Source organism: Rhopalosiphum maidis, chromosome 4, assembly GCF_003676215.2.
Source record: "Rhopalosiphum maidis isolate BTI-1 chromosome 4, ASM367621v3, whole genome shotgun sequence".
NCBI lineage: Eukaryota > Metazoa > Arthropoda > Insecta > Hemiptera > Aphididae > Rhopalosiphum > Rhopalosiphum maidis.
In genome coordinates this window covers 37,236,994-37,258,252 of record NC_040880.1, presented here as the reverse complement: position 1 = coordinate 37,258,252, position 21,259 = coordinate 37,236,994, and the positions used below count along the sequence as shown (strand labels likewise).

The window sequence follows — 21,259 nt, the reverse complement described above, 5'->3', positions numbered from 1 at the left end:
AATAATTAATATAATCAATCGTTAGGCCGCGGCAACCACACTTGAACCTTTTTTGTCTGCACAATTTTGGTCACAATGCGACCACTGCAGTAATCCTGGCTACTGTGAACGTGGCTATTTTTCACGTTTTATTCATTTATCATGTAAGAAGATTTCAAATCTATGAGTGTTTTGTCAAAAAATTTTACGATTCACTTTGTAACGCAGCGATTGGCCATAGTTGGGTTAATTGCTCAGTTTTTATAGGAAATCTATATGTTTAATACGTCGTGTATAATACGGGAACAAAAAAGATAAAATATGCATTAACACAAATATTTAATACAGGAGCACTGCCCGAACGATGACAGACTTACATAGACCACGGAACAAGACCAAGGTCGAGGTCGAATTTTGTTCGTGCATATAACAGAGCTTGAGCTAAAGAAATGCGAAAAGGTATGAAAAAAAAATCAATATTTAATAATATGAGTAGGTACAAGCAATATTATGAGCGGGCAACATATTATGTTTAAGATACAAAAATAATGATGCCAAATGCTTTCCATAATCGTGCAAGTCTGCTCGGAGTGGGTCTTGCTACGATGGTGGACATTGAATGGCAATGCTGGTCGTTACGCAGGGCGTTTTATACCTGGTTCATTAGCGATTACACAGGACCGGTCTCGTGTGGCAGATAACAAGAAACCGTCGAAACCTCAATAGTGCATCGTCGATGAACGCACAAATGAAAGTTATTATAAGAATAAGATAATAATTGTTATAATAATAACAAAAATAGTAATATTAATAATAATAATGATATCAAAAAAAAAAAAAAAGAAAAGAAGCATCTAGAACGGAAAATCCCCCCTCGAATAAAAATTAAACAATTTTTAAAATAATTTATTCCTATTAAAACCTTATTGCGTCCCCATTTTGTTCCACGTTCCTCTGATTATTTTATTGTTTAACTAGTTTGAGTTAAATTATGCTGAAAAAAGTTATCCAAGTTGAGTTTAAATAATTTCAAAATATAAACATATTTGAGTAATAATAATTACGTTAGGATACCACGGACTATAGGACTTGAAATTTTTTAGGGGTCTCCAATTTTGCATCATACAATAACAATTTTTTAATAATTATTAAGTACCTTCTAATTAAATATTTAATCTAACGTTTTAAATAAAATACCTATATTTAATCCTTAATATAAATACTTATTAAAAAAAAAAAATGAATATTGGAAAATAATATTTGTTATTTCTTAATTTCTTTCTTGGGGTTTAATTTAATATTATCATCATCAGTTATGGGTGTAATCTCAATTTATACCGTAACGATAATTGATTGTCGTTTTACTTATTCAAAAATGTGCTCTGCAGTTATAAAGGTTCTTTGTCATATCGTGCAAAATAGAGACAATACAAAAGTAAATAGAATAAAAATAGTCAAATAGAACATCATCTTAGGCGCATATTGGGTCCATTTTCTTTACCAGTAAGTTAGATATAATTAAGGCCTACTTAGTATATTAATAGGAAAGCGTCTTATGTATTTCATTTATTCATATAACAACAGCAAAGTTATTTGCCTATTTGTTACACTACGACAAAACTATAAAGTTACTATTTTTCCAAAAACGCTGTTTAGTTGTAAAAATAGTTATCTGTAAGTAATTTTCTGTTCAAGAAAATAATAAAACATTTTTATAATTTGTTCTGTAAAAATAAATAAATACCTATCTACCAACAATAATATTAAACGAATTTTTTTATGAGTTATAGCTAAATAGCTTGATTTTTTTATGATTGTAATGTGATTCTTGTTTAAAGTAAATCCAAAGTTTAATGTAAAATTAAAAATTAAATGACTAGGATTTTAGCTCAGAAGTTTATACGGACTACAGATATCTTTTATCTTAACCTTATCAAATACCCAGAAATTACTGGCAGTAATGCCTACCACGAACACCATAATAATAATAATTTAATAATTTTTAATTGAAGAAAAACTAAATATACTATTAATTATTTGTGAGTTTATTAATATTAGTGAACATAAAAATTAATATAAATATTACATTATATTTATAAACACAGTAATTGGTAATTCAATAATATTTTCGGGTAGATCACGTACCGTTAAAATGGAGTTTGGTAGATATACCAAAAGATAGAATGTCTACCTATAGATAGTATACCTATTAGTAATAGGCTATTACCTACATCAAAACATATATAGTATATATGTACCTCTATGGCTTTATGGTATATGGCTCGCTGTATGCATAACTATTGAGTATAAATTGTAAATAAATGTACATTATAATGAAGTGACTCGAAAAACTAACCGATACCTACATTATTGAATAGTTGTACACGCTATCGCTATGAGTTTATCACTGATGAAAAATTCCTTTTTTTAAATATATTACCGACTTTATTTTGTACAAAAATGTTTTTAAAAAATCAGAACATTTTATTAAAGTTTTCTACATAAACCATTTTTCTATTAATACAAACGTCATTATAAAATAAAAAATTACAACAACATATACATAATTAACATATTAATAATATTATAATTTTTAACTGAAAATAATATTAATGGAATTTATCTAAGTAGTAAGTACTAAACTTATAAAATAAAAGTAAATTTTTTAGTATATAATATATTATCATAGTGTATAAATATACTAAATAGTATTTATACAACATTTGGAAACAGTTAAATACTAAAACAAAAAATATTATGTTTAAGTACCAGTTACCTTAAAATATTTATGAATTACAAATATTTATTATCATAATATACACAGTTCTAATTCACATTATGATAACTTCGTTGATTTTTCTAACAGAACAAATTAACAGTTTATTCTTTAACTTTGTTTTCTACCTTAAAGACTATTTTATTTTCGCTTAAATACTTTAGCATAAATATAATAATTATAATAAATTATTAAAAAAAAAAATAATAACATTATATCATACTGTATATTATATTGTAGGTACTTACACGAAATTTTTTTTATAAGCATAAAACATGCATTGACGAAATTATAATGTGATTAAAATGAATAACTATGATATTTTATTATCTATTATTAATTGTTATTATTATTTATGACTAGGTTAACACAGAAATGAATGAAAAAATATTTTGTATTTAATTGTATGCATTACAGTGCACCAAAAAAAGTACAATAGTACCATTTTAAGCTAACTCTTTCCGGTTGACAAATGACAATCCATTAAAATAATAACACCGGTTTCAAATAAATCCTTATGATATACTATATGGGATTTATTTACTTATATAAATAATTGTTAGTTCCCTATTTTATAAATAAATATACGTGTAGGTATGGGTATGACAAATTTATATTAATTTAATTATCTCATGATTTAATGTTGATGGCACTAATTATACACAATAATTTTTTTTTGATGGAAAATATTATGATTATTTTTATGTATAAAATCTATTAATTATAACAGGTATAACTATTGATTTTTTTTGTTTTTACTAGAATTAACATTTAAAATTTCTTTACAGTAAAGAAGAACTCAAAACATATTATGTTGTAGTTGTTTGTAATAATAGAAATTTATAGTGGATATTCAATTTTTTTGAGCAAATTATAGAGGTGTTAATAGATTTATCATAAATTGAAAATTATTTATTTAATCTTAAATTATAGAAATTTAATAGGTAATATAGATAAATAATTTAATCCATGTATTTATAGATCAAAATATTTATGAAATATATTAAATTTCATTTTAGTAAGTTGTTTGACAAGAGGTATAAAACATATTGGGTATTAAAGTAAAAAATATTATATTTTGAGTCTTACAATAAACAAAAGTACAAAACGTAGGAATTAAAAAATTATTTTAGTTAAATACATATAAATTAATGTTGTCTTATATGTAACTAAATTGACTAGACATCGATTTGGAATGAAGTTTCTTGTGTAAGTCTTCTAGGTGATCTTCGTTGATGAGATGATATTTTTGGGCGGCGTTCGTATTCACTTCCCTCGTTTTGTCGCATTGGTCTGGAGTCTGAAAACCTAGCCGGAGGATTTAAACGCTCGCTAAAACCCAAAACAAGTATTATAATTTATTGAAAATGTATGAAAAACTTTTAATAGTTCACGGATTTTGATACCCGTACCTAAAATTAATTTCATCATTATGACTTGAAAACCCACTGTTATTTTTCAGTGATCTTTTTGTAAATACTTGGCTTTTGGATTTAGGCTTCCGAAGAGGAGGAATTATAGAGGGTTTTCTGACTTCCGCTATCGAGTTCTCTGACGAAGAGCTGGTACCTTCGTTACTCACTTCTTTAATATAAACTCATTATAAATATATAATATAAATGGAATTTAAGGAACAATATTCTTAATTTACCTCTGCTCATTCTGTGTCTAAATGAAACAAGTTCTTGACTTGCTGATTGATTTCGTCTTGTTTCACCGTTGTCAGAGTCACTACCGTGAGTGTCATACTCTGAAATAGGCAGGTGAAGTGTTAAAATCCGCTTTACTTCAGAATCTGTACTACCTAAATTGTCTGATTCTGAAACAGACCACTCCTTGATGTTTATTTTTTTAATCATGTTAAACTAGGTAATAATTATATATTTATATTATGATTAGACTAGGTTATGTTTAAAATTCACCTTATATAGTACTTAGTTAATAGAAACTACTCAATTTAAAATAGTTTTTAACACATACATCAACAATTTAAAGTGGCTTAGAAATATTATCTTAATTATATTTTTAAATATTTATCACCTTGACTTTCGGAATGAGGATCTCTAAGTTTTCGTCCTTTTTGGCGGACTTTTGTATACTCAGGCTCTTTTCTCTAAAATACAATTTTTTCAGTTAAATTATTTTTTAAATTTTAAATTGTTTATAATTGTTGTTGATTTATAGTTATAATTTATCAAACATAATATTTTTTTTTTACTTGAACAAAATTATATTGTTCAGACGTTGACGCTTTTGGTTGATGATATACAAATGACCCTCTAACTGAATGGTATGGACCACTGTAAATATTACCACTAAATGTACTTTCACCTTGTGGTTGTTTGGCAAGTTCAAATGTTGCGTACGGACAAATTTCATCCATATATTCTTTAAAATAATTAAAATGTTTTATAATGGTCTTGTACGTTAATCATGGTAAAAAAAATACCAGTTGAATCGGTTTTAAATGTTACAGAATCACAACTTAAGGTTTGTTGCGATTGCCCTCTGACTGAATATCGTTGATCACGACTCCGTTGACTCTGATCTCTAACTGATTCTTCATCTGAACGTTCTGATAAAAATTTAATTTTAAAATTTTTTTAATGTAATATTAAGTCTGAAAAATACTTACTCATTACTTTATAATAGTATGTAAATGCTGCAATTGATGATACAACAACTAAAGCTATTATCAAAGAAATTGCAGTTGTGATTGATGTAAATACTGAAGCTTCTTCTGGTGCTATTTCAGTATATAAATCAAATGGTATAACAGTCGCTGTAAAAATACATGAAATACAATTAATTATCTATTTTTTTAGTTTTAATATGATATTCAAAAATACCTCCATCAATCGTGAGAGTGGTGAAGTTGTACAAAGCATACGATGACCCAATATTATTATGTGCAATGACTTTCAATTGATATTTAGTTGCAGGCTCAAGACCTTCAACAGTATACATACGTTCTGTTGTGGCTACAGGTTTACTACCATCACTTGAAATCCATTCTTCAGATATTTGTTGTTTCCATTCGATTGTATAATATAGTATATCACAACCTCCACTTCCCCACAGATCAAACCAGACACTCACTGTTGAGCTATTATAAGTTATTGCTTCAGTTGGCGATTCTGGTGGGATAGGAACTGTAGAAATAAAAAGTATGCATTGTTATATTTTGTTTTTGTGTATTATGATGTTTGTTATTTGTTAATAGACACAACTGTTTGTAAATAACCAATATTTTCCAGTTATAATTAGTTAAATTTCAAATATTATTATTTGTATTTAACGTTTTATTTTTTTAATATTGAATTTGACATATCTATCTACAGCATTGAAGAAGAGTTGTTATTTTTTTTTTGGAAAAACTTTATTAGGCTTAGTATCGAACCTTCGGTTGATCAATAATTTAAAAGTATTTAATGATATAAAAGTCAAAACACCTAATTCGGTCAGTCAACACTTTGACAGTAATAATACTAATAAAGTAATAAGTAATACTTTTTTTTTATTAAAGTTGTATTTTCAATATAATTCCGAATCATATCCTTATACATAATAGCTTTCCGGAACGATTATTCATCTTCCTTCTAATTGTTCATTTTCTTTTGTATTCTTAAATTTCCGCAGGAATAGATTCTATTCTTGTCCATTTTATTTTTTACTACTTCACTAACTTAACCTTGTCTATTTATTTCCCGTTGTTCTTGTTGCTCAGACAATTGCTAAATTAATGTAATTTTTTTAATGTTTCAAATACTTAGTATGTATTAGTATGTTTTTAAATTTTTGATAATTTTAATGTCATTCAATTATTTTCAAGATATTTGAGTCTATAATTTACTAGAGAATCAATTATATCCTTAATCATGTTTTTATCGATGAATAACAAGGATTTAAGTCAAGTAAATCTGATTTATATTTAAATTAATCTGTCACTAATGGTATTTTTTTCTTCTTATAAAATTGAGTCTGATTATAAAATATTCATCATAATAAGTATTTGAAACACTTAACTCTCAATTTCTTATTCAATATAATAATTAATAATTCAAGCATCAAGGCAGAAAACAATATTTATAAAATTAGCTGCAGGTGTTGCATTTCACTAAATAACGTTTTCTTGAATGCTCTTCAAGGCGGGTATCTAAGTATTTTAACGTTCTCCCTTTTTATAATTTATCAGTTTCAATAACTGAAAGAAAAATTTTCTTTTTTCCAATGACGAAATCAATATTTTTAAATTGTGTCTTAATATTGTTGTTTTATAGCCTTACTCTTTAGTTATTTATTGACTTTTCACTTTTATATTTAATTATATTTAAACATTTCTATATCACATCAGTTGTTTCATTTCTATCTTATATAATTTTGTTTATTTTCGTTTTGCGTAAATTATATAAATAAATAAATAAATAAATAAATACCTGAGCCCTTTGTATATGATGTTAAAATATTACATGGTAGACCCGTTCCAATTTTGTTGTAAGCAGTAATATACAGTTGATACCTTGTGCCACAAAGTAGTTTTTGTAATATATGAAAATGTGTCTTTGCGTCAATATGAATTTCTTCCCAATCACCATGTTCACGTTTAAAATTTATTATATAACCTGTAATTTAATAAATAAATTAATTTACATTTACATTTTTAAAAATTGTATTAATTGACTTAATTAATCAATTAATCATTACATAACCTAATAACATACCTAATATTGGTATATCTTGTTCAGCTGTATCCGTCCATTTCAGTTGTAAACTATCAGTTTCTTCTAAAAAGACAGTTAACTTCGGAGGCGATGGTGGCACTATATAGTTTAGATATAAAAAATTAAATTTCTATAACAATTATCTTAAATGTATAGGTATATCACCTCTAACATAAATAGCATATGAAATTTCATCTTTCCCGTGTGTATTCTCCACAGCACACGTATAGTTTCCTCTGTCTGAATGTTGTATATCGTGTATAACCAACGATCCTTCTTTGTTTATCTAAGGTGAGAACGGTAATTTTAAAATCAGAAAATTAAAAAAATTATGTATGCACATAGCATATCTCAATAGTACGAACGTATAAATATATTTTGTAATTGTTAATTTATTAGTAATAGCCATAAATTAAAATATTTCATTGTTAAATTAATTGTTATTATTTTAAAAATAATAAACAAATTTGATTTGCACGACTCTTAATTGATAATTGGTTTGCGTTTCCACAGAAATTAATTTTAAAAATATTGGATAATATGAGAACATTAATACTAGTAATTAGTATCTTATATATATATCGAGGAATACATTTTTCTATTGAGATAAAACTATAGTAATTTTGGCTTAAAAATAAAATAATTATTCGTTTGAATCTATTATTGAAAAGCCTTACATAACGTAGTATAAGCAAAGAATAAATTATAATAAAAATATTATACCAAACAATAATATTACATTTTTTTATTTTTGCAGAATATAATTACTTAACCTAACCTAATATACCCTAAATGTGAGCATTATAAAGTACCTTAATATTAATATCAAAATAATTTATAGCAAAATGTGTGATATGTAACCTGATATCTTCCGTTCGAAATGATTGATCGTCCACCTTTTGTCCATATTGGTTGAGGATATGGTATACCTACTCTTTTACAACTTAATGTTACATTTTTCTTCCATCGCATAATCAAAACTCGACTGAACGATACTATCTGAGCAGAGATTTTAATCGTAGGCAGTACAGTTATAGTTCTAGTGCTCTCGCTTTCCCCAACGTTAGTTAATGCTTTAACCCAAAATTGGTATTTTGCACTATCAATAATTCTTGATACTTCCAAAAACTCATTGGACGGACTAAGCATTTTTTTTATTGGGTTAGACTAAAAAATCACGTTAAAGTCATTAAAACAAATTAGAAAACGAATATAGTATAAGACTTACATCTTTGTGACCGCTTAAAATTGATATGTATAAAATATAACCCGTAAGTCTCCCATTAGAATGAATTGGAGGAAGCCAAGATACAAGAATGCTTTTTATAGAGCTTATTACTGCTTTGATATCTGCTGGTGCCGAAGGGGCTAAAGTACAAACATAACACAATAAGCTTTGTGTGTAAACCGATAACGAAAAAAACAATGATTGCATTACTATCTTCTTCAGTTTTGCAGTAAATTGGATCACTTTGAACCCCATCTCCTTTACTTGTAAATGCAAATACTGATATGCTATAGTTTGTGTATTTCAATAAAGCTTGAATTGTCGTGTGTTGTATAGTAGTAATTTTCGTTTCAAATTCATTTTTTTCTAGAAAACAATTTCACAAAATATGTTGTATAATAACTAGATGAATAACTTATTTAATATATATTTATATGTATAATAGAGATATATACACTTACCATACCATTCCTCTGCTGGTTGATACGATACTTTATAACCTTGTATTTTACCATTGCGCCCTTTCGGCAGTGGTAAATCCCACGATACTTGAATGCTTTGTGATGATAAAGATCTACACGTCGGTTTTTCTGGTGGCATTGTTGGTACTGATCGAATATTATAACAAAATATATAATATAAATAATACCCTCCATATATTATAGGTAACATTAGATACCTAACAATTAATTGGAATTATAATACTCACTTCCTTCGTCAGTTTGCACTGTAATAGGCTTTGAAAATGGTCCAGTTCCTTTGCTATTAAAAGCTTGTACAACAATTGAATATGTCGTGTACGGTGTTAGACCACTAATGACAAAGTCTTCGCCATATTGAGAATTTATGTTTACAGTTTTTATGATGTAACGGCTGTATGGTACTGTTGGTGACGTAGGATTTTGATTATCATCCGTTGACAGGTATCCAATGTGATACCCAATTAAAATACCATTACAAGACTCTGACGGAGGCGGTTCCCACATTATTGAAATCTCTGTTTTGCTTTTAGCTTCAGCACGAATATTTTGAGGTGCCATACTGGGAACTAATTAAAAATTTCAATAGAATATAAATAAATCAATTTCGCGAATATTTTTGTAATAGAATTTACAAATTTAGTCACGTTTCTTTCCTTCTTCTTATCTTAGGGTTATCTCTAACATATATCCCTTATATTCGTCTTATTATTATTTCCAATTTATAGTACTCAATATATATATTATATAGTTAATAAAAAAAAAAATCATGAGATCGATATCGATTTGTTTTAATATTATATAACTATTAATCAATTCAGCTTGTCTTGAATTTAAATTTTCAAACATTGAGGACATTTTTACATACATTTTGTATATTGTCATTTAATATTTTAAAATAAATCAATAAATTTCTTTTTCTTTCATATATTCTAACTATTTTAAATATTTATTTTATTTTAAATATTTATTTTATTTTAAATTATACGTATATCATGGAAAAATATAATTTTATTTTTAAATGACATAATTTCATAAAATTACAATGCAAAGGGTTTATCGTTTATCTTTTAAATTTAAATAATTTTTAGCAGTATATATCTACTATAACTATACCTATTCATTCTTGTAAAAATTCGTTATTAATTATAATAAATTACAAAATAAAAATGTTTGATGTGATAACAATTTTAACACTATTGTATTAATCGACGCAGTGAAAGGTTCTGTATAGTCACTATGGGTTATACTTCCTAGTTCTACTTCGTTTTTAATTAAAGGAAGTAAGGTTGCTTTGTCATATTTTTCTATAATGAATAAACGTAGTTTCAAAGTATCATTTTTTTTTTGCAACAAAGTCCAAAAACCCACGAGCCAGATACACGTGTTCCATAATTTTTTACGTTCACTGTATTATCTTTTTCGGTATTATCACTACAATTTTCACTTTCCTCATTTGATCTAATATCACTACAGCGAAGACGACCATGATTATATTTACATTTTTCTTTGAATAATAACTCATTGATTTGAACCGTGTATTTTCTACCAAATTTTGAACGCTTGTCAAATTTATAAATAGTCACATCGTGACATAAATTAAACCAACCGACAACTGTAATCTTACTTCTGACAGTAAATTGTACAACTTGATGAACTGGTATCAATATCAATTGGCCCCGCACACGTTGTCAGTTGTGGATAGCACATTGGACCGGTGACAAAAAATAGGTTTTTTACGACTATTCACTCGATTTTCAATCATAACTTCATATATTGATTTTATTATATGTAAGGTGTTCCGAGTAATCGGTTTTATTAGGCGATACTACCAGAATTTAAATTCTCACCGATGTTTTCTCTAGTTATATAATACTTTAGTTAGATCTTTAATTGTCTGGTTCGCTTTATTTCAAAAAGCATATACTACGACTTGATTTAGTTAAAATTCGTTTCCTTTTCTCTACTGATCAGTGATCACTGTCTTTATTGCTCACAAACCACTCAATTATGGACCTATTAACGAAATACTTGGACTCAAACCACTATCAGAACGGCGTAATATATTTTTTTTATAACTTAACTATGAAATTATTAGAAGGGCACATCGACGTTCCTTGTTTATTAGAACGACTCTGCTTTCATGTTTCAGGTAATACTAAATTGCTAAATTGCAAGATTCCATCACTCATGTATAGTCGTATAGAACAAATTTCGCGAAAAATTCATGCACAAGAATTATGTTCAAGACCAATAACAATAATTAATCTCTCCTACCAAGACTATACACATTTTTGTTTATAATAAATAATAACGTTATTGTATACTATTTAATTAATCTTTTATATTTCATGTACAAAAATCGAATTGCGTAAATACTTATACATAAATAAATAAAATTAATGTTTTAAGGTAACTTCGTCAGTGAAAATTACTTTGGTTTATATCAATACTATACATCAGTTTTGGCTATATTATAAACTATACAATACGAATAGTAAAATAAAATAAAAAAAAATAAAATTATCGGTATTTATGAATAGTTTGATTTTACTACTTGATATTAATTTCACAAAAAAATTAAAATATCTTATAATCAGGTATTTTGATATAAATCTTAAATGGTATAGGAATCATACAAAAATTTGATTATTTATGGAGAAGATAGTCCTGTTTATTAATTTTATATCATAATTAAGTATTTTATAGGTAGGTACGTAACGTTTATTAAATTTTTATTGATACGACACTTTATAGTCTTGGTCATTGATTTTAATTTTTAAGAGATGCAATGATTACATATTATAGTTATTAAAATTATTAATAATGAAGTTACCTTCTTCTTGTGTAAAAGCTTGTGCCTCATCACTGGGTTCACTTAATCCAATGGCATTTTCTGCTATAACTCGAATATGATAGGATGTTGCGGGTGTTAATCCCTCAATGGTTGTAAGGGTTTGAGTACCGGCAACAATTACTTTTGCTGGGTCTGCTACCCATAAAGCTGATAAAATAATAATTTTTGTTATGTCTGCGTGGAAAATATTTTTTGTTAAATAATTTTAAACTTACATGCAACTAATTTGTATTGAACTATATAATTTAATATAACACTATTTCCATCGTATGGTTGATTCCATGTTATTTCCATTGACCGGCTTTGTTGATTCAAAATTCTAATATCTTTTGGACTTTCGGGTATTTCTATTGCAATTATCACCAATATAAAAATTAAACAAAACTAAGTTTATTTACAATTAATATGTAACACATACCCTGCACTATCAATTCAATCGAGTTCTCATCTTGTCCGTAAAAATTACTTCCGGTACATTTAAAAAAACCTGTATCATGTCTATATACAGGCGATATTCCAAGCTCTGACATTATTCCATTGTCTTTAGTTTGTTCTCTTATAGTAAACCTGGAGACAGCCCAAATAAATTAAAAATAGTACGAATAAATTTATAAGTATTTCTTTTTCAAACAGAAAGTTGAAAAATGTGGATGTTATATATTTCTTGGATCATGTTTTAAAAAATATGTTAAATTATTTAACTAAAATGTTTTCAAAGTTTAGAATTTATAATGTCATTAGGAAAAGTATTAAAATGCTATGAAAAGTTTATTTTATTGATCGATTGTATTAAGTATATACCATTATTTATGACACAATACAGTTAACTTAATTCTATTTTAGAATAAATTGTACTTGAATAATTTGACATGATCAATATTAATTTATGACTTTGATCATCTAAGAATAATATTACTAGGGTTCGTAACAAAAACGATTAATGAGGGTTTCGGTTACAAGTATAGAAATATTATGACTGGCTACATAATCTGTATTCCTTTTATTTTGGTTTTATGTAATTAGTATTATTTTAAGAGATTTGTTTATACAAAACAACATAATACTAATTTCTTTAAATGTTTAATAAAAAAAAAAAAATTGTATCACTTAATTTTATTTTAAAACTACATTGAATATATGTCTCTAAATATCCCAAGGAAATACTCTTGTACTTAATTACATTTTCTTGCATTTGAGAATTAATTTTAACAATAGGTATATTAGATCAACAATCAAACTATCATTAAAAGTTAAACCTAACAAACTATTTTAAAAGGTACAGATATTAATGTCATTAGTGTTTCACAACTTTTTTTTAAAAAACTATCAATTATGTTTTTAATATATTACGATATATAGATCCAAACTATTATCCAAGTTTTATTCAAATGCCATCAATTATTATAGTTAATATGAGCCTATAACGAAATTATGGGTTATATTCTATTGAATATAATTGTTTTAAGTCATGAATGTATTAATGTACATATTTTTCTGTATGAATAAATAAATCAATTTGGTTGAAATTTAAAATTGAAAAATTCAACTATAAAGCACGTGTTAGACTCAACATGTTTAATTTAAGAATAAATCATTAAAAAATGTATAATAATTCATTACCTTCGATCTATATCCTTTAAAATTGGCATATTAGTAGATCCCTTCCAAGATATTTGTAATGGTTTATCGCCTACAGCAATACACTGTATATGAGCATCATCATTAAGTTTAACCTGAATTTGCTTAGTTTTTTGTATAAACTTCACTGGAGCTATATATAAAAAAGAAGAATACTTTGTAAAATATTATTATAACACAAGACTACATACTCGTATAATATGCATATGCATTATGAAAGTAAAAATATGAATTTACCATTTATTTTTAATTGTATGACTTTGCTCAATCCGGGACTAATATCATTTTTTGCCTCACACATATACTTCCCTTCATTAGCCTTACTAGTATGCAAAAACTCCAAGGTTCCGTTTCTAAAGAAATTTACATTGGGTTCGTATAAAAAGTCCTTATATTCATCAATTGAATCACCTAAAATATAAATTAGAACACTATTTTATTCAATTACAGCGTAAAACATACAAAGCAATATTCCATAAAATATATTTTGTGTAACTAGATTTTTTGACAATACTGGATAAAGTTGTATTCAAATCTGCTGGTGTTTGTCTATAAAGCTCATCCTATAATTAAATGTAATGTTTGTCATTATGTTGTTATATTTTTTAGATTTTGTAATATTTAAATGAATTAATGATTTAATATATATTCTTGATATTTCATATAATTAATGTATACGACTTATAGTAGATTTTCAATTTAATATCTAACCATATTTGTATACATATAGATACAATGTATAACATGAAAATTTATATTTCTTTGTTCTTTTAACAGCATATTATTGAATTTATTTTTTTTATAACCTTTTATATTATATTGATAAATGTCCAAACATGATAGATTTTTTTTAATTTCTAATAACTTCAGGATAATATTATGTAAAGTCTATTCTATATTTCATAAGTATTCAGATTAAGGTATTGATACATTTTCAGGCTTAGTCATTGGACCATTATTATCGAAATATCAGATTAAACATAATTTAACAAGATAGGTGCCACTGAATAAAATTTCTTATATAATCCTCAAAATAATAATTGAGAAATAAATATTCTTATAATAAAAATAATTTTCACTAATCATGATAAATAAGAATTAATTATAATACTAAAAAATATAAAGTACTTACCAAAAGATTTTTTCCAAACTACTGTCGGTGTGGGATAACCTTCTGCCTGACAATGTAACATGCATGGATAGCCCATAACCACATTGGTGTCTTCAGGTTCAACTGTCCATTTTGGAGGAACTAAACTCATTAATTGTTATGTATTATAAATAAAATATTAAATATAATTTAAATTTATATTTCTTACCATTAACTGTTAGGGGTACGGTAAATTTTTCTTCTCCTGCTGAATTCGTTGCTATACACGTATAATTTCCCGCATGTTCGGCAGTGATACGATCTATAATTAATGATGACGAATACTCATCATGATTTCTTGTAGCTGTTCCCACCCCTAAGCCATTGTTTACGCCATCGCCATCTTTTGTCCAAGTAAACATCACAGGAAGGTCACCTTCAACAATCTGACATGAAATTGCTGCACGCATACCTTCAGCTAAAAGATTAGTCATGGGAGGAATCGGTAAAATTTTTGGTCGAACTGAAAATGTAATAATAAAAACCATGAGTTTGTATAAAATTGAATTATGTGATATAATAAATACTTAAAACTTGAATTTCAACATCTCTCCTTGAAGAATGGCCATGATGATTTTTTGCTTGACAAGTATAAGTACCAGCATCGGTTTGCCGTTGAACTTGTTCTATTGTTAAAGTTCCATTACTGTAAACTTTTTGTCGAAGATTAACTGGTAATGTTAATCCATCTAAAAATAAAGTTAAAATAAAAATATGAATTACAATTTAAAATGATATTCCTTACCCCGTTCCCAATTAATTGATTCAATTGGATAACCTGCTACAGGGCACTTAACGATAAGTTGCTTTCCAGCTACAACATGAACACTTGGCATTTCCCTAACGAAAGGAACTCCATAAACATTTATTCTAGAAGAATGTGAAACATGTGCTATTTCATTATGTGCTGTACACGTGTACTCTCCACCATCTTCCACTTTCAATGAAGATATGTTAACATGAGCAATAACGTCATCATGCGCAGTAACATACTGGCCCACTAAAATTCTATTTGATTCTGGTATAGGAAATCCATCCAAAGTCCAAGTGAACTGAGGAAGAGGATTTCCTGATGCAACGCATTTTAATGATAGAGAAGGGCCTGGTTGTAAAGTTTGCTCGGTAAACCAATATACAAGTTCGGGTCCAATATCTATTAATTCACGATTACAATTAAATTAAACTTTATTAAATCTTATTAATTTTGTTTACCTCCAAGTAGCAGTTGAGTATTATCATGAGCCATATCCCAATCATTTGTTCCAAAACATTGATACATTCCTTGATCATCTTTATTCAAGGGCGATAACATCAATACTTGCTTATGAAGTGATGATGTCACGCGTACTCTACCATTTAGTTGCATTAAGGGTTGTCCATTTTTATACCACATTATTCTATTGATTGGATGCCCATTTACTGTACATACAAACTGGACTGACTTTGTAGGATCTAAAAGTGAAGATCCAACTACTTTTTGTGGTAGTATGTTCACTGAAAGGGGTTCTTAAGAAGATAAATTACAATTAATTTTTTGTATATTTTACAAAAAAAAAGGATTTAATTTACCAGTGACAAAAACACTATGATGAACTGTTTCTTCACCAACACTATTATTTGATATGCAAACATATTTTCCATCATCGTCTAAACGAATTTTTTCGATTTTTAGAAGGCCAGGAATGGGTACCGATAAGCGTGGATCATGCGCTAACGCTTTAAGTACGTCTCCATTTTCCCTATACCATCTATATGTTGGTATAGGGAATCCTTGAGATAAACAAGATAAAGTAAGATCTTCACCCACTTTAACTTGTTTTCTACTATCGGTTTCCACAACAACTCTTGGTCGTTGGTTTCCAGTAGGGTCTGAAATTACTTTTAATAAATATCGAAAAAACATTTCAAAAAATAATTAAATTACCATTTACGGTTATATGTCCAGGAAACGAACTAGCTTTAGTTTCACCAGTTAACTTATGTACAGTTCTACAAGTATAACTTTTAAATCCATCGCTTGAATCAACATTGTTAATATATAAATCACCATTCCCTAGTACCAAATATTTTCCACCAGAATCAACATTAGGATAAAAGTGAATTATATCATCCTGTGTCCACGACGTTATCATTACATAGTTAGAAGCATGCGCAGAAACATGGCATCGCAATAACGCTGTATTTCCTGTACTGACATACTCAGCATAAACTTGGACGTCATAATTTTGATTCATGACTGAAAATTATGTTTATTTTTATTAAAATAATTTAAAATATGGTTAAAATTTATTTTCTAGGCATTATAAATGATAACGTACAGTAATGAATAACTTAAAAAATAAATCGTGATCATACCAGCATTAATATGAACTGCTCCGCTAATAATTTGACCAACTGCATTACTAGCTTTGCATCTGTATTGTGCGCTGTGTACATCGTGCATGTAAGAACTTGGGCCAAAACTAAGAAATATTAAACTACCGTTCTGATGTACCACTCTGATTTTTGGTATTGTCATAACCCTTGTTCCGTCCTCTATGAATTGTATACAATTAGAAACAAGTATTTATTAAATATGACACAATCATACCTAAGTACCATTGTACTTGTGGAGTAGGATTACCAAATGCAGTACAATCGATTTTGATACCAGTATCGTTGGAAAACTGGACATTGAATGGCGGTACTAGACGAAATGTTGGTCCAATTAGTTCATTATTCGCCTGACACACTGTAAATACGCCATTTTTTTAAATATAAATTGCATTTTTAAATGCAATAAGAATATTATGTAATATGTAAGATGTTAAATTGGCCTAAAATGTATTGATGTCTAAAATCATCCAGTGATTTGTAATGTTTTTTAATTGGTTGTATTATGTTGGTGGGCAGAAACGGCTTATGAATTGATAAAGGATGTTCAGACTTTGATGACGTCCTAAAGAAATTGACTGTGGGTAATTTCCTGTCAATATAACTACAACCGTGGAAATCCTACCGCAGAATATTGATTAATGTTTAAAGCAATTAACGTTTAGGCTAGTCTAGTTATCCCGTTCAGTTTGAGTCTCATTAGTATGGAAATAATCATTTATATAGATTATACTGTGACAGACTACTTACACGAAAAAAGGATGGTGAAGATATAGTAACTGACATGTAGGCACACAGACTTCATTATCAATCCATTCTGAAATGTAAACATTGTTAAAGTGCATAGTAATTAAAAAGTACATTTTCATATGGTAAACTTTGCAAAGATTTAACATATCCTATGTTTATTACATGTGTATCACAACACTTGGGATTAAATTGTTTTGGAATCAAATCACAATATTGATAGAGTAATATATGTAGAACCTGTGTATTAATTAATTCATTTCAGCATTATAACTGGATACATTTTTAGACAGTAATTACTATTATTTTGTCATCATTATTTCTATATAATTCACCCTTTTATGTTTCTCGCACATCTGATAAGTACGTCTTTTAATAATTAGTAATTACATTACATATTTACATAGGGTATATTCACTTTAACGATTTAGGTATTCATAATATAATAATCAGACGTATAATTACCAAAGGTAATAATTAAATAAATAAAATAATAATACTTGAATAATAGTTGCATAAATAGGTAGGTATAATATAATATACATGTACGCAAAATATTTTCATTACGATTTTAGAGCCTCCGCAATTAAATAAAAAGATATAATTAATAACTTTTGTACCCAAGTTACTAAACTTTAATTTATTTAATTTTTCTTGTTTTTTGTTCAAAATAATATTTTTAATTGGTTTCATATAATATGCTATGTATTCAATTCTCAAACTTTTAATTTAAAATTAATTATGCGTTGTCAAAAATGAATAATATATTAATTTAAATACAATTTATTTAATTGTACATAAAATGTTTCGGTTTATTTTATCTATATTAAATGAAAAAACTATTATATTAATAGAATTACATAAGCATCGATGATAAATGTAATTAATTTTTAATTGAAGTGAATTTGGAAGTATAAAAATCAAATAATACGTTTGTGGTTTGCTTATAGTAAATTATCCAATAATCATCTGTATTTTAGTATTATAATTATAGTTTCATTTAGATTTATTAGTTATTATATATTTGTTTTATTTCATCAATATAAAGTAGCAATACATTTTCTTAATTAATAACTATTCAAATTAAACATCATACCTAATAATAATTTTTAGAACTTAAAACACAAGTTGTTTACATCGATACAAATTAAACTAATAAAATAAACCATTTAGTTCATTTACAATTTTTATATTTAAAATTATTTATAAAATAACAATAGAGATCAGTGCGAGATCAAACGGGAGTCTATGATCGTAATATTCTTAGATCTAATTTATAATGATTTATTTGCAATCTATTTCACATACAATGCGGCATCCATCAATTAAATTAAAAAAATTGTTGAATTTATTTATTAATTAAAGAAAATTATTCATATAAATATAATATGTAATTAAATTGCAAAATAAAATGATGTCCTGTCTTTAAGTTGTGTATAAAACAATAAAAAAATAATAATATTGATACTTTATTTAAATTAGAAGATTTTGTAACGTTGTTATATGCAAATATAATATATATTAAAATATATATATATTTTTAAATAAAAAATAATATATTATTGTTTGCTTAAACGCCCATGTAAGGTTCAAGCACAGTGTATGAAATATAACATAATAGTACAATATTACAATAGATATGAAAGTATGTTACAAAAAAAATAAATAAACATAAAATAGACTTGATTAGGTATTAACATTAATAGTAAAAATAATTTTAAAAGTAAATACAGGTATATACAGGTCTATATATATATATTTTCTATTGGGGGTTTATAACAATCTCTTTAGGGATAACATACTTTTTGTAAGTATTAAATACATAGATTTAATTAAATTATTACATTCGTGCGAAATACGGTCCATTATACGCTTTATTATAATTTCATAGGCATGATTCTGATGTTTTAACATGCCATATTATAAATTATATTAAGATCATTTCGTGTACATGTAATATTTTCAATAACTGTAAGTTAATCTTAATAGTTCCACTAATTTCAATGTAATATTAATATTTAATATGTTATAATATGTTAAGACTACTTAAAATGTTAGTTCTAAACCAGAATAGATACAGAATAAAAGAATATTTTATGGCTTATTATTTCATGGAAACAAGATAACTATGTTGTGGTAACTGAACAAATATTATTATTATATTACACAGAAAGGTATAGGAGGAAAACAAATTTAACTGTGATAAAGCAATGGTGTACAACAATGTTCTATCTCATAAATATTCTATTTAACTAATTTGATCACGTTTAATAATATAACAGAAATGTAATAAAAAAGTCGTAGTTTTTTTTTATTGCTTTGACAAACTGTAATTATAAACTAATTAAAAAAACTCGTATAAACAAAAATATTTGATAGTCTAGAGCTCGAACAAACAGAAATATATATTACAAAATAAAAATTATTCAACTCATAAAACGTATTGTATTATTGTAATACAATAATAATATAATGAATATCAGTGGATTGTTTAGTAATAATATATTATTTTACATTTCATAGTATTTGACCAAGAATTTTTGAAAAACATATAAAACTAAAAAAAGTTAATTAAGTATCTATTAGTCGATAATAACTAATTAATAATGTAGGATTTATCAAATAAAAATAAACAGAAAGGTAATTCGATAAATTAACAATGATCGTATAAAAAAATATGTTTAAAATCGGGCATAAATTCAATGGCCTTTGAATAATAAATATGTTAAAATGTCTACATAACTGCTTAAAATATATTTGATAAATGAATATTCGTAGAATAAAGTAAATATTTGAATTTCGTTTTCAAGAAATTTTATGGCTACAAACATATTTTACCATAGTAAAAACATTAAAAGATAAACGAAACATTTAAATCAAACAGGAATTCAGTCAAAATTTCAAATACATTTTTAACTTAAATTTATAAAATTTTACTTGTTTTTTTTCTATTTGTTTTAAACTGATCTCACTTGAAATTAATTAGTATTCGTAGTAAATAACGCAAATTATTTTATTTTAAATTCAATAAGAAGTTTTAGATTTAATGATATATAACGATTGTTTTATTTTCATGGAACTAAATTTATTTTATTTTTAAATCTTAAAATGTAATAATTTAAAATTTATTTCGATACATGTACTTTTTGTTTTAGTACATTCGAAAATTTTCATTAAATTTTCAATAAAATTATATAAACATAATAAAGGAACACACTTATGTATTTTGGGTAATATTTTAAAGAAACCAAAAAATCAAAATTGTAAACAAATTAGTATAGTAAAATAAAATATATAAATGTAATTGGTAT

At 26.3% G+C, this 21,259-nt stretch overlaps 1 protein-coding gene across 1 annotated transcript in view; it reads right to left on the bottom strand.

Moving 5' to 3' along the window:
* Positions 1–3,606: 3,606 nt before the first annotated feature.
* LOC113548741 (Down syndrome cell adhesion molecule-like protein Dscam2) overlaps positions 3,607–21,259 on the bottom strand; it is a 69,020-nt gene continuing 51,367 nt past the window's right edge. The window contains exons 3-33 of the mRNA XM_026949781.1: positions 17,952–18,018; positions 17,419–17,559; positions 17,184–17,363; positions 16,753–17,064; positions 16,398–16,697; positions 16,041–16,334; positions 15,574–15,981; positions 15,356–15,517; positions 14,998–15,291; positions 14,811–14,930; positions 13,916–14,089; positions 13,661–13,811; positions 12,459–12,607; positions 12,256–12,387; positions 12,020–12,187; positions 9,414–9,752; positions 9,166–9,312; positions 8,915–9,070; positions 8,705–8,844; positions 8,338–8,643; positions 7,642–7,762; positions 7,477–7,575; positions 7,192–7,377; positions 5,605–5,907; positions 5,391–5,537; positions 5,205–5,330; positions 4,974–5,143; positions 4,796–4,868; positions 4,407–4,574; positions 4,168–4,339; positions 3,607–4,087 (exon numbers count right to left, since the gene is read on the bottom strand). Of these exons, the coding sequence (XP_026805582.1) occupies positions 3,934–4,087; positions 4,168–4,339; positions 4,407–4,574; positions 4,796–4,868; positions 4,974–5,143; positions 5,205–5,330; positions 5,391–5,537; positions 5,605–5,907; positions 7,192–7,377; positions 7,477–7,575; positions 7,642–7,762; positions 8,338–8,643; positions 8,705–8,844; positions 8,915–9,070; positions 9,166–9,312; positions 9,414–9,752; positions 12,020–12,187; positions 12,256–12,387; positions 12,459–12,607; positions 13,661–13,811; positions 13,916–14,089; positions 14,811–14,930; positions 14,998–15,291; positions 15,356–15,517; positions 15,574–15,981; positions 16,041–16,334; positions 16,398–16,697; positions 16,753–17,064; positions 17,184–17,363; positions 17,419–17,559; positions 17,952–18,006 (5,847 nt within the window). The 5' untranslated portion in view covers positions 18,007–18,018 and the 3' untranslated portion in view covers positions 3,607–3,933. The remainder of the gene's footprint in view (positions 4,088–4,167; positions 4,340–4,406; positions 4,575–4,795; positions 4,869–4,973; positions 5,144–5,204; positions 5,331–5,390; positions 5,538–5,604; positions 5,908–7,191; positions 7,378–7,476; positions 7,576–7,641; positions 7,763–8,337; positions 8,644–8,704; positions 8,845–8,914; positions 9,071–9,165; positions 9,313–9,413; positions 9,753–12,019; positions 12,188–12,255; positions 12,388–12,458; positions 12,608–13,660; positions 13,812–13,915; positions 14,090–14,810; positions 14,931–14,997; positions 15,292–15,355; positions 15,518–15,573; positions 15,982–16,040; positions 16,335–16,397; positions 16,698–16,752; positions 17,065–17,183; positions 17,364–17,418; positions 17,560–17,951; positions 18,019–21,259) is intronic.